This window comes from Gambusia affinis, linkage group LG14 (assembly GCF_019740435.1).
Source record: "Gambusia affinis linkage group LG14, SWU_Gaff_1.0, whole genome shotgun sequence".
NCBI classification, from domain to species: domain Eukaryota; kingdom Metazoa; phylum Chordata; class Actinopteri; order Cyprinodontiformes; family Poeciliidae; genus Gambusia; species Gambusia affinis.
This window is the reverse complement of record NC_057881.1, coordinates 19244722-19257804: the sequence shown is the minus strand read 5'-3', so window position 1 is coordinate 19257804 and position 13083 is coordinate 19244722. Positions and strand designations below refer to the sequence as shown.

General features: G+C 38.5%; 2 protein-coding genes across 2 annotated transcripts; one reads left to right on the top strand and one right to left on the bottom strand.

Annotated features, from left to right (window-relative positions):
• Window positions 1-11: 11 nt before the first annotated feature.
• Window positions 12-3252, top strand: tomm7 (translocase of outer mitochondrial membrane 7 homolog (yeast)). Its single transcript, XM_044138371.1, has 3 exons — window positions 12-172; window positions 1610-1658; window positions 2922-3252. The coding sequence occupies exons 1-3, from the start codon at window positions 70-72 to the stop codon at window positions 2935-2937; spliced, it is 168 nt and encodes a 55-aa protein (XP_043994306.1). The 5' UTR covers window positions 12-69; the 3' UTR covers window positions 2938-3252.
• Window positions 3253-3972: 720 nt separating this feature from the next.
• LOC122844091 (interleukin-6-like) lies at window positions 3973-6914 on the bottom strand. The gene is made up of 3 exons (XM_044139284.1): window positions 5612-6914; window positions 5302-5479; window positions 3973-4688 (listed from the first exon to the last, which is right to left on the bottom strand). The coding sequence occupies exons 1-3, from the start codon at window positions 6049-6051 to the stop codon at window positions 4503-4505; spliced, it is 804 nt and encodes a 267-aa protein (XP_043995219.1). The 5' UTR covers window positions 6052-6914; the 3' UTR covers window positions 3973-4502.
• Window positions 6915-13083: the final 6169 nt, after the last annotated feature.

Genomic DNA, 13083 nt, shown 5'->3' with positions numbered 1-13083 from the left:
TCCTCTACGTTTCTTTCTTTTTCCTGTCCTTGGTAGAAGCATTGGGATCTTTGCTATCGGGACAAACACATGGCTAAACTGAGCAAGGAGACGAAACAGCGGCTGCAGCAGCTGTTCCAATGCAGCCAGTTCGTCATCCGATGGGGCTTCATTCCGACAGTGCTTTACCTCGGTTAGTATTAAAACAAATGAAGGCGGAGGAGGGGAAAAAAGAGACATGCATGGCTAATGTCGGCTAATTAGCCTCGCATGCTAGGTTTTCCACTGAGAGGTCCTGTTGATTCCCCTGTTTCTTTCTTTCTTTTTTATATGACGTATTTATAGTTTTGTTGTGACTTTCCAGTATGGTGGCCGACGCAGTTTTATGAACAAATTACCTTTTTTGTGACCCGAAAAGTGTGTAAAGGACCCCATCAGAGCACCCCCCGTGGCTTAAACACTGTAGTTCCTGAAGGGGGTAAAAAAAACCCCAAAAAACAAACAAAACAAAACAAAAAAACAACAACCTGATTTTAGATTAGCAGCAACGACGGGAAACTTAAAAACTTTGCATAGATGTGCTGTGGAGACTACTAATGGGGAACTTGAATCTTTTGCATGAGTGACCACACATCATCTAGCCATCTGTGTCAGGATCTTCTCTGACTTCAGCATATCGGAATCACCAGAGCTGATGTCACACTTTCTTTTTTTAAAATCACACAGGTCTCTTCTCTGGTTTAGGTTTCACCCCCTCGATTAACTTGTTACAAACATACCTGTGACGTGGTTCTGTATTTTTTGCTTTTTCTTTTGGATTTTATGTGATAGGCCAACACAAAGTGATGCACACTTGTAAAAGTGGGAGCAAATTGTGGTTTTATATTTAAGTATGTGAGAAGCAAAGCCAGTGTCTATTTTCCTTCCACTACATGGTGAGATTCTGCTTCTTTTTTTACTAGTTGGTTACACAATTAAATACAATTAAGTTTAAAGTTTTAATAAAATATGAAAACAAAAAAGAGGTATGAAAATGTATGTAGAACTATAATTAAGTAGCTTAAACCATTTCAGTGATTTAAAAACCCAGTCTTTTCAATCCCACCAAAAGTAGACTCAAAATGACTTAAGTCAACAAATAATGCATTCTTATGGAAATTTAACCTCAGTGTATACCTCTGCTTAACCCTCCATGCAACTTGGTGAGTCTAGAAATATTCATTAAAGCTTGGTTTTTCACACTTATCACAGTGCGGATTAGTAGAAACAACTTGTTATACTTTAATGTATCAGTGAAAGCAGTTCCAGTCACTCATCAGTGAGCCAAATACATATATATATATGAAAAAAGCTAGTCACTGAAACTCCAGTGAGAATACTTATTTCCCTAAAGTAAAATGTAGCTGTTTTTAGTCTTCTGTTTCCAAGAATCTGTTGCTTTGGAACAAATGACTGAGATGAGAATTATTTAGGAAATGATGGAGATACCTCTGTTTCCCCCCCCCAATATGTAATTACCTCTGCTGATTTTCTATGCATTTAAGAAATGCAGTAATCCCACTGATTGATCTTCAGACTTTCTTTTTATTATAACATTGAAGTAAGTGTCTTAAAATCTTCTGTGTGGCAGGTTTCAAACGAGGAGCAGATCCAGGCATGCCTGAACCCACGCTGTTGAGGTAAGAATTTTTTTTTTTTCTTAAGAGATTTGATGCTCGCACGTTTTTACTGAAATGAAACCGTCTGGACTCTGAGAAGATGTAACTGTTGCAAGATTTTTATTTTTTTTATTTTTTTTGGGTCGTTAAAAGAGGAACAGAATGTGATCCGACGGGCTTCACTTTCTTCTAAAAACATTATGCCGGGTTTATTTAGACTTTTTTGGACATTTTGGAACTTCCACTTCGGCAAGAGTCAGTTTTGAGATTTCACATGTAGCCTTGTGTGAAATAAAATGTTCCATGTAACTTAAATTTGTATTAATTACAGCGTCTTGCCTTTTTACAGTCAGCTTCTTAGCCCTATATTCGTGGCTTCTCAAAGGTTTATTGCTCTTTAAAACTTTAATTGCCACAAAGTGGCTCCTCATGTCTTTCATGCAAGTAAATATTCCGAAACAATTATCCCCGTTTTAAACGACGGAAGAGAAAAAAAGAAATTATGCATTTCTTCATGACCAATGTTTCTCTGTCCAAATAATAATAATTGATAACTTAGAATAAATAAGAACCGGTTTTCATGCGCTTAACCCCGATTTAAATTCTGTCATCTGCTCCACCCATATGCGAGTTGAAACCACAAAAACAAAATCCTCAAACTAAGTCAGACAGAGTTCACTGGTGTGATTTGCCCAAAAGCTTCTCATTTAAATGGAAACTCATTTCTATTAGGAAGTCGTATTGCGGACTGAGTCATCGATACCAGTTGTATTTCCACAAGTGAAGTGTGATTTCACACCGGTTGAGTTCTCCCATGCAGCAACTGGTGCATTAAACCTTGAGTTTAAACTATAGTGTCCTTGTAAGGTGTCTGCCTTTATTTTTTAGTGGAAGCAAACTGGACAAATTTTATTTGGAGTAAAATGTCTTTGCTGACTAATTGATGACTTGGCTTAGGAAAATGAGCTAGATTAAGATAATCCTGTGTCCTTAATGCCAACTACATCTTTTTCTTTAGGGTAAGAAATCTCAGCTGAGACTTGGACTCTTAAGTTTGCTTTGGTTGAAAAAGATAAATATTACTTGGTTAACACTGCCAAGTGGGTCTCTTGTACAACAAATGGCGAATATTGTAAAAGGAACCTCATGACCTCTGTTAAAAGCATGGTGGAGGATCTGTGAAGCTGCGGGCTGGAAACCCAGGTTTCTAACCTGGATTTTGGGGGGAGGGGAGCCAGATATTTGATTTTTTTTTCTAACATTTATTTTTCTGATTTCCTCTAGTTTGCTCTGGGGTTGAGGAACACCTTCACTCGGCCAAACCCCTCCTCTCATTGAGACAATGTGACGCGTTTTTAAAGACCAAGAAACAGACTTCATCACTCTCCTTGCTCTCTGTACACCCTAATGTCTGACAGCTGTGGGGCAAAATGTTCAAAGTGCAGAATTATATTGTACAAAGTCATATGGCTCTGGACTCCCATGTCTCTAAATTAGATTGTCTTCGTGTATTCCCGATGTTTTATGTTTTGATTTGGGTGTACAGAAGGACCCCGGCTTACTTTTCTTTTTTTATTAATAATTTAAAAGACAATAAAATGTCAAAGGAATGTGATTCATGTGGTGTTTAGCTCAAGAAATCAACTATCTAGTTGTCACATGTGAGACAATAAGACGAGTACGATTTTAATTTCCGCGGCCTGAATGCGACTCAAGTTTTAAAATCAAGAATCGGTTTGTCCGACTCACACAAGACCAGCATGTTGCACACGCTGCACTAATATTTTTGGCTAAATGTCTCCGATTTAAAAAGCTGCACAGACTCCAGAGTCACCATCCAAAGTAAGACACATTTGACGTCAGCTTAAACGGAGAGGCTGCGGACCAAAAGACGAACCCCCGTTTGACGTTCGACTGGAAGTGGCACACGAGGAAGCAGAAAACCTTTCGGAAAGGAGTTTAATAATTTGATGAGGTAAAAGATTAGCTGCTGCCGATGTACATATTTGAAGTATTTGAAATGAGATTTTTACACCCCAGGACACTCGACGCAGTAGTTTTATTGCTCGACATTATGGCGGCGGCATTATGCTGAGGGCCTGTTGTATGGCCAGGATCACCGATACAGTGCTTATCTTGGAGCTACATCCACATTTTCCGTCTCAAAGTAACAGATTAAAGTCTTGATGAAATATCAACCCAGAATTATCCAGAAAGCTTGTTGATGGCTGCGAAAAAAAAGTTAGTGATTTATCTGCAACCTCATCCAAATGTGAGTGTGGGTGTATGTTTGTATACATTTGTGTCTGTTTCTCCTTTTTCATATTCTGCTGAGCAAGCGTGACTGGCAAATTTTGGACAGTCTCATATAATATGTAAAATAAACCAAATATTCTGGAGGGGTGAGGGGGGAGGCTTAATATGAAGACACGTGATTCTTATGTATTAATAATAACATTCTTTATTTCTGCATGTAAAAAAAAAAAAAAAATTCCAACATGAATTCAAATAGTATTTCTTTCTGTTTTTTACATTTATCTTTTTTATATAGATAAATGTAAAAAAAAAAATAAAAATTACAAAAAAAAATTGCTGTCGACTAAAAAATACAGGAATTTAACAAGAAGTCACAATAAAATACAAAATGTATTCAATAATAATGGCTTCTCTAATAAATACAGTGTTTTATTTAATATAAATATGTTAATTATTCTCTGAATAAATGTTCGACCATATAGCCCCAGAGGGGCCGCATCATTCGATCCAGTAGATTACTTTCACTCCCGAGGAGAGCAGGGATCACCTCATGTACCTGAGCTGTTCCTCCCTAAAAGACGCCGGTCTGCTTCCGTCTCGGTGAGATCACTAGTTTGTTCTTCGCACCTGCCTTTTAGTCAGCTCCCTTTTCCACTCCACCAGGAAATCGTGGATCGAGCTAAGGATGCTGTGCGCCATCATCTTCCTGTGGTACGAATCGAGGCTTCCGGGCTCCTCCAGCAGCTGCAGCTCCTGGCTGCCGGTCAGAGCCACAACACGGTCAGCGTTTCTCATCTGCGGGACAGAAAGGCCAAGAGGTTCCAGAGGTGTCTAAGAAAGCATTGTCTCTGTCCTTTAATGCGCGTGGCTGTAACATGTTATGACCAACCAGCGTAGCCTGTGCAGGAGGAGCCTTACTTTTTGAACTAAATGACTGCAATAAATCAACACTTTCGCTGACACTATAATCTGCTGGCATGCAGCCGTACGACACAAACGGTGAACGTAAACGGACACATTTCAAGTCAATGCAAGTGTAATATATTTTTAGATGCGTTAAACATTTGCTTCACACCAGCAAAACAAGATGTAAAATTTAGCATTTTGAACTTGACTATTTTTCTTTTTCTAAGCGCAGTAGCTAGTGTTTGAACAGTTTGATGTATACAAGCAGTTTTGCGGTTTAGATCGTTCATCTTTATACGTAGCACAGTCCCCTAAAATGAAGAGATACAAACTACTGTGTTAAAACATATAAAACATTAATTGTTTTTCATAATTTCCTTTCCACTTATTGCGACTCCACATAATAATCGTGATTTATTGGTGGTAATTCTGTTGCTTTGTTTGAAGGCCTTAATAGAATTGACCGAGATGGAGAGCTCTGCACTTTTAGCTGAGGACTCACCGTTCGTTTGACCTTTGCGATCAGCCGAGGAAGCGCCGCTTTCAGTTCAGTCACGGTGAACCTGCCGGGGTACTCCTTGTCGACGTGCTTCAGGAGAACCGAGTACGTCGTCAGATCCTGAGCCAGCTGCTGGAGGCGAGCCTCCTGGAAGGTCACAGCAGGCGCCGTCAGACGTCCACGTCATGAGACGCGTCAGAGCGAAAGGATAAGGGGATCTGACTCACCTTGGACTTTGGGAATTTAACCGGGATTAAGGTCCTGTTCAATGAGTTGTAATCAACATTTCCACGGAATTCATTCTTAAACTGACAAAAGCAAAAAAAACGACGACACACAACGATCGTAAAACAAAGAAGGAGTTAGATGTGTCAAAACAAGCCAGATAAATTCAAATAACTTAAGAAAGAGAGCTCTCACCTCTTCTTTGTGGCCTTTGGTGACTTTAAGGATCTGCGCCAAAGTCTCCGTGATATTAAAAGGATCAGTCGGGCACGGCTTCGTCTGGACCTCCTCCTCTCCCTCGCCTGAGCTCTCTTCTGGAGGGAGGTCGGTGACGGCTCCGTCCAGAGGAGCTCCGGGGACGCAGAGAGGCAGGGCTGCTGCCAGCATCAGGGCGGCGAGCAGTCGTAGGTCTGAACCACGAGTGAATGAATGAATGAATGAATGAAAAGAGGAAGAGAAGAGGCCCAGATACAGGAAGCTGCTCGCAGCAGTTCCGGCTGCAAATGACTTACTGAATGTAGAGTACATGACGCGCTGCTGGGAAGCTCTGAGTGGGTTTCCTCGCTGCTGTCGGACCCCGAGTGAGATGCCCCGTCCTGGAGACGGGCCCTCGTTTTATATCCTGCAGAGGCGAGGGATTTTCCGGCAGGACTGCCTCCGTAGGACAAGTTTGCATGATTGCGACTATTCATAATGAGATATTTTAATGAGGATTGTCCTCAAAGTGAGTATGAGGTAGAAACCCAGAAACTATGAATTTTTACTATTACTGTTGTTTTTTTGTAATTGTTGCTTTACCTATTAAGAAGAAACACTAAGGAAAAATAAATACATTTGATTGATATGTTATAATAATTTAAAATAACAAGAATTATTGTTAATCTAATGGTTGGAAAACATTAGATCAGACTTTAGAGAAAGCTTAGAGGGCTAAATAATTTCTTAATTTTATTTATTTAAATTTTTTTTAATGAACTTGTGTTTTGCAAACATAATTCATACAAGAGTCACAGGCTGTATCAGGTGAGTTGTAAGCATACTTTGGGATTTGTAGGAATGTAAACAAATTATGACGTTACAGTCATTTTTATCTTTTTATTTTATGGAACAAAATTGAGCTCCTGGGCAAAGCACATAGATAGCATCATCAGTTGGTCTCATCGGTTTATACCTGGTTATGTATGTAATGTACTGTGATTTTCAGTAGCGTTGGCACTATTATTTCATACATGGGGCACCAAAACAGTTTCCAGCCCGGAACCTTGTAAATCTGGCCCTGGGAAAACCAGGGAAAATAAATAGAGACTGAACACATACATGCAGTGGAAGACGAGCTGAGGGGAGAGAACACACCCTCAAAGGAATCAAAGAAATCCCAAAGATATTTTCAGCCCTTAAATACAACTGGGAAATTGTTTCAAACACAACATTTCCATAGTTTTCTAATAACTCCTACTCTGCTGTTTTTAATGGACGTCTAATCTTCCCCTGTGAGGTAAGTTGTATTCCAAAAGGTTCTGGATATTAGTAAGCCCACAGAGTAAAAAAAAAAAAAAAGGAAACATTTTGGACATCTGAGGTTTTGACGTAAGGAAACTCATATGACACAATCTAGATCTTATTCATCGCTGTTGTCAGAAACTAAGATATGCATTTTCAACTCTGCAAAAAAAAAAAAAAAAAAAAGGACTTTTATGAGTTTCTATAGAGTTTATTTAAAAACACTTCCTTTCCACATAGGGATGTTAGAAAAAGTTCACTTTTAATTTTTGTAGAAGATGAACAAGTTCTAAACACAAATTTATTTAAGTAGTCTAATGGAAAGGATTTCTAAGTACAGCTGGTAGTTTAAAAAAAAAAAAGAAGTCAATATTAATCCAGTATGCATAATAAACACAAAAACCTCAACATTTTTAATGAAACTTTATGTGATTGTGAAACACAAGGTACTGTGTAATTGTGGAAATGTAAAGACACTACAACTGTTGATTTATTTGCCTTTTTTTTTTTTTTAAGAGACAAATCAAAACAGAAAAAATAATCCATAAACATGGCATGAACATATATTGATTTCTCTGGGTCATCAGCTTTCCCTTGTACTTTCCCTTGCAGCTCTTCTTTGGTGCGTTTCTTCCAGTTTTGCACATTTAAAATCGGCATCACTGTGGCTTCTGAGGGAAACATCCCCTACTACATGTTGCTGTCACCACAGTTTCCTGTGGGGATGCCGTGTTTTCTTTTACAAATTATGTCTTGCATGTAGGCCAAAATATTCATTTTTGGTTCCATCTGAACAGCCTCCTACATGGCCTTTAAAAAAAAAAAAAGAAAAATCCTACTGCTCTTCCATAAATTCCCCAGTTTTGTGTTGCACATTTAGTAGTTTTCTTGACTCTCCCAGCTGAGCGGTGGGCCTTCGCAGCTCCCCCAAAGTTGCTATGGGCTTCTTGGTTGCTTCTCTGATTTCTGACCTGTAATTTTTCTTGGGACCTTTATCTCTCATCTCTAAGCATGCATCATTTCCCTCCCAGATTGCAGCTGGCGCCAATCGTGTAATGTCATATACTCGCTGCACACAACACAAAAAACAGGAAGAAATCGGACTCAGCATTGAAAGTATCACGTAGGTCCGACAAACTCGCCCTAAAGCAACTTCGATTTAGATTTCAAAGATTCGAGGCTTTTCAATAAACACAAATCCCATCCTAAACAGAATGTCCACATAAAAACCAATCTTTGAGTGGAAGAGGAAAAAAAAAAGTACACAAGCAACACTCATGCGATATATTAACTATTCAATTATTTGTCAGTTTATTAAGATACACTTGCAATGCCTCAGTTTTTTTTTTTTTTTCTCCTTCACTCCACTGGTGAGACTGTTCCCAGAGGATTTACTCTCTGTAGTGGGTCCAAGAAAGACAAAATACTAAATGTCCTGTTGGTTGCAAGAGTGGCTTTGCGTTTTGAACAGGGAAGTATTTTGGTATTTTTCGCTGTGGTGTTTGAGACTTCAGAATAAGTTGGTGGTTATGGGGCAGTGGGGCAATTACTGGGAAGTGCCGATCTTCAACATTCTCGTCCTCAAACCACCATCAGGCTTGTTGGGTTAACTGAATTTTGGCAAAATGAACCCATTCATAATGCAGACAACGATGTTTCTGCTTATTTTTGTCCCCTTTTTTCTGGAATAAACTAAAGGTCTGGTGAAACAGAAGCAGTTGTTTCATTTCTAATCCTGCGTTTGGGTTTCAGCGATCAAATAGTGATGTGCTCTAACATGTGGACGTTCGTTCTGAACTCAATGTGCATTTGTTTAACACTTGAACGCTTAGACCAGCGTTATGCAACTCTGTTTCGTCTTACTCGTTTCTGACTCATTCCTTACTTGTTTTCTAGGTTTTAGTTTAGGTACCTGGTGGTTTTTGGGAAACGTTTCGGTGCCTTGTAAGACTCGGGGAAATAGTAGAAGTCGTCTTTGAACAATTTTCAATATGCATTTGGGGTATGGGAACATGGATGCTAGTTTTCAACAGACTAGTTTTCAACAGACTAGCAAATGTAAAAGCAAGTTCCGTATTCTGATGGAAAACAAGTGAAAGCATCTAAATATTCGGTGTAACTAAAAATAATTTGCAGGAACTTCCCATTTCTTCATGCTTAGATTGATGCAGTATTGAGTACAAAAGCATGTTAGCGGAATATGGCTCCTTTTAGTTGCATGGGAAAATTATTGAATGAGCCTACTTGGAATGAATTTTGATTCGTTGTATTAAAACCAAGAACCAACTAACACAGAATGACCATTCACATTTTAGCATTCGGTTTTATGGAATCAAAAGCTCATCAAAGGACAGGTATCGGAAATAACCTTAGACAATAAATGTTAACATCTGTGGTATTTATTAATACTTGTCATTTGTTCCTATAAACCTATAAAGTAAAGCAAAAATAATAACAGATAGGCCAACTGGACTGAACCCTAGATGAACTGAAAGCAGTCAAAGAGCTACAGAAACACATCACATAGACATAGCAGTATTACAGCAAGCGCAAAGAAACAAATGTTTTAAATTGAGGCAAAACTGACAACTTAATCAAAAAAAGACACACATTACCCCCATGTGATACAACACTAACCTGTTGATTTTTCATTCATGAACCGCAGCAGTGACGTTTTCGAACATGAAGGCCAAAGGTTTTTACCGCCACTTCCAGAGGACAGACTTGTGCATGCAAGAATTACTTCATCCATCCATCCATTTTCTGTTCGCCCTCGTCCGTAATGGGATCGGGAGGGTTGCTGGTGCCCATTTCCAGCTACGTTCCGGGCGAGAGGCGGGGTTCACCCTGGTCAGGTCGCCAGTCTGTCGCAGTGCAGGAATTACCCATGCATTTGATGCATGGGTGCGCAATGATATTTACCTGCGTGTTGCTGCCTCTTATCACAAAATAAATTATTGTGTGAGATAAACTGTGATTCCCATGACATCCTTTTTCCTTAAATCTTGCTTCCTCTCTGCTGTCCTCAGATGCTATATTCAAAAATATTCAAGATGTAAGAATGCTTCCCTTGCAGAGAATTTTCTGCTGTGAAAGCCAAAAGTGCACAGATATCATTGTTGTTTGGACGTCTGTCAATGTTTACATAATAATATGCTCCCAGATGCTTTCATCCTGAGGTGCATACGAATTGTATCTAAATGGGTCAAAGAGTATTCTCCCAAAAATGATGCGTGAGACTATTCATCTTTGCATATTACCTGCAGATTTCTCCAGTCTAAAGATGAGCCTTGTGGCTACATTTACAATGCCATAAACCATCTACCTTAAATTAGCATTTACGTCGAGAGAAACACAAACAAGTTTACATGCATAGTTCCATGAATTTGTACTGCGTACTTGAGCTCAATTCAGCTAAATGTGAACCAACCGAGACCTTCATTAGGTTGCTCAATTTGCCCCGTTCTCATTTTTAATTTCCCTCAACTAAGGCAGAGATCAAGTGATTGATTCCACAGGCAAGCAACCCCTCCCTACAACAGAAGCATTGTCACAACTCGGATTCCTTAAAATCTTGCAGATCCTGTGTCAGTACATTGTTGTGCCCTGGATCTGACCGGACTCACAGGAGATGGTAAAGGTCATCTTGATCAAGGGAACGTCATTCAGCGCATTAGAGCCTGTCCATCATCTGCAAGCGAATCAGTGAGGTTCCACTTGTCCTGTCACTTTTCTTCCTTCAGTCATCCTTTTACTGATGGATGTTCGAATCACACCAAACAAGAAAAGGGAGAAAGAAATTAGTTGTAGCTGTAGTTTTTATTTATTTTTATTTTTTTAATTCTTATTATTCCAAACTGAGGCCACAGAAAATTGTATAAAATAAGAATCAACTTATTGGCCATGTAAAAGCTTCATTGCAATTGATCTTTCTACTTTTGCAGGCGTTTTCACAATGTTGTGTTTGGATTAATAGACAGAAAATCATAAACAGAAAGAAACAATTTTCTGTAATCCAACGGACGCACACACCACAATGCATAAACATTATGTTTGACACTGCATTAACTTAATACAGAGGCTTTTTAGTCACTGAGTATGTATTGAGTACTCTAACACTTAAATTTGCTTCTTAAGAAAAGAAAAAAGAACATTCCCTGTGGCGACTGATGACAAAGGGGGGGGGATCAGTTTTTTACTGCCTCAATGTAGTTATTGCATCAATGTAAAAAAGATACTCAGTACTATTTAACAATAAGAAGTACTTATCATTTGCAGATATAGCCATTTATTCATATTGTAACAGTTTAGTTGGTAGTTTGATCAATATTTTCTGACAGAATTGGCCCTTTGAAAACATTCATCATCTTAATATGGCCCAAAATGAAAATGAGTTCAACACCCCAGATTTAAGGAAACCCTCCAAAATGGGTTTTTTTTTCCCCCTCATCATGCAAACGTCAAAAATGTATACCAATTTTTAACGCCTGTGGTAAAACTGTACTAATGAGCTGCAGTTTCGGGGGACAGTGCAGATAGAAATTTTTGAATATATATATTTTTTCAACCCTTTAATATATTTAAATTTTGTCCAGCTGTAACATGTGTGCTAAATATGTGGAGGCTTTTGGTATGGTTAAGCCTCCAAAAAAGGCATACTTTAAAATTTGAAATAATAATAAAGCTGTGCATTTCAGCATGCTCACACACCACGCTTACATCAGCAATCCCTGTCAGTCACTTCCCTTTATACATTTTTAGTTCAAGAAGCTGTATATTTGGAGGAAGATCTTAGCTTTGTGTGTCAAAAATATCACCAATTGTGACATCATGGTTCTATGTTTTAAATACATTTTAACAGGATCTCTGACTTTAGAGAGAATCTAGACAGTTATTTGGCACAAGTAGAAAGATTCCCCTTTAAAAAATTGCAAATTTTTAAAGGGGAAATTATTTGTTACTCCCAGTAGAAATCACCATCACCACAAGGAAAAAAAGAGTTACGGCTTTCTAACTTATGAACTTGTCCAGACAAGCCCTGACAAGTCTTAAGGACAAGCCTGGAAAACCTAATTTATGGACTAAATTGGTAAAATCCCTTTTTACCAGTTTTGCATAAATGAAACTTAGGGAAGTTTAGCATCTTGTTACATCCCACATTGCACAACGGAGTAAAGAACGATCAGTTTATGTAGATGTCTACTTCTACAAATGTCTTTAAGCCATCTCTTATTTTTTCATAAAAGACAAGCGTAGAAAAAAAACAACGGCAAAAAACAATGCATGCTTACACTTGCATCACAGACAGGGACTTCTTTCATTTAACCACCTGTACCAAGAGCTCTTTTATGCACCAAATCACTAAGGCTTTGATGTTTAGTATAAAACAATGCTATCGATGGCTTATTAAACTGGAAAAGACTTTGATCGTTAGGTGCTCAGTCTGCAGTTCTTGGAAGTTGCAGCCAGGTGGCAGTCATGCTTAAATTCTGACAAGAGGGACTCTGATTCCTGTCTGCGAAGTAATGTCCTCAGGCAAAAAATGCAAATGTCTTCTTGCACAATGATTTATAACTTTCACAACGATCAGAGGTAGCTTGTGGAACATGTCGCCGCAATGTAGGGATTTGCATTTGAATGGGTTCGCGATTCGTTGAGAAACTCAGCTTTCATGAAACCATTTGCTCGGCAGTATTAAACTCATTGAACTATTTAGTTTCTTGAAATATGTTTTAAAGTTTTAGGCTGATTATAATATTCTGATTATATCATCTTAGACATATCGTTGACCTGAAGGTGGCACTTACAGGCATCTAAAAAAGTGATAATAATTTACTGAGTCCAATCTAACTCTCTGTATTTTATTACAAACGGGTAGACTCAGTTATTAAATCCGAAAGCAATTGTTGAAAGCAATTGGCTACACTATATTTTGTCTAGAGATATCAAAGAAAGGGGATTAAATAGAATTGCGTGCCACGCTAGTCAGATTTTTGGTTGTAAAATTTTTGAAAACCATGTCTTGTTTTGTTTTTAGCCATTGGAGTTTGTGTCTGTGAT

Coding starts and splice junctions, on each gene's coding strand:
- tomm7 (XM_044138371.1), top strand. CDS start 70: ATGGCTAAACTGAGCAAGGAGACGAAACAGCGGCTGCAGCAGCTGTTC. Junction 173..1,609: donor TCCGACAGTGCTTTACCTCG/GTTAGTATTAAA, acceptor TCTGTGTGGCAG/GTTTCAAACGAGGAGCAGAT.
- LOC122844091 (XM_044139284.1), bottom strand. CDS start 6,051: ATGTACTCTACATTCAGTAAGTCATTTGCAGCCGGAACTGCTGCGAGC. Junction 5,480..5,611: donor TCGTCGTTTTTTTTGCTTTT/GTCAGTTTAAGA, acceptor CGTCTCATGACG/TGGACGTCTGACGGCGCCTG. Junction 4,689..5,301: donor TCGCAAAGGTCAAACGAACG/GTGAGTCCTCAG, acceptor TCTGTCCCGCAG/ATGAGAAACGCTGACCGTGT.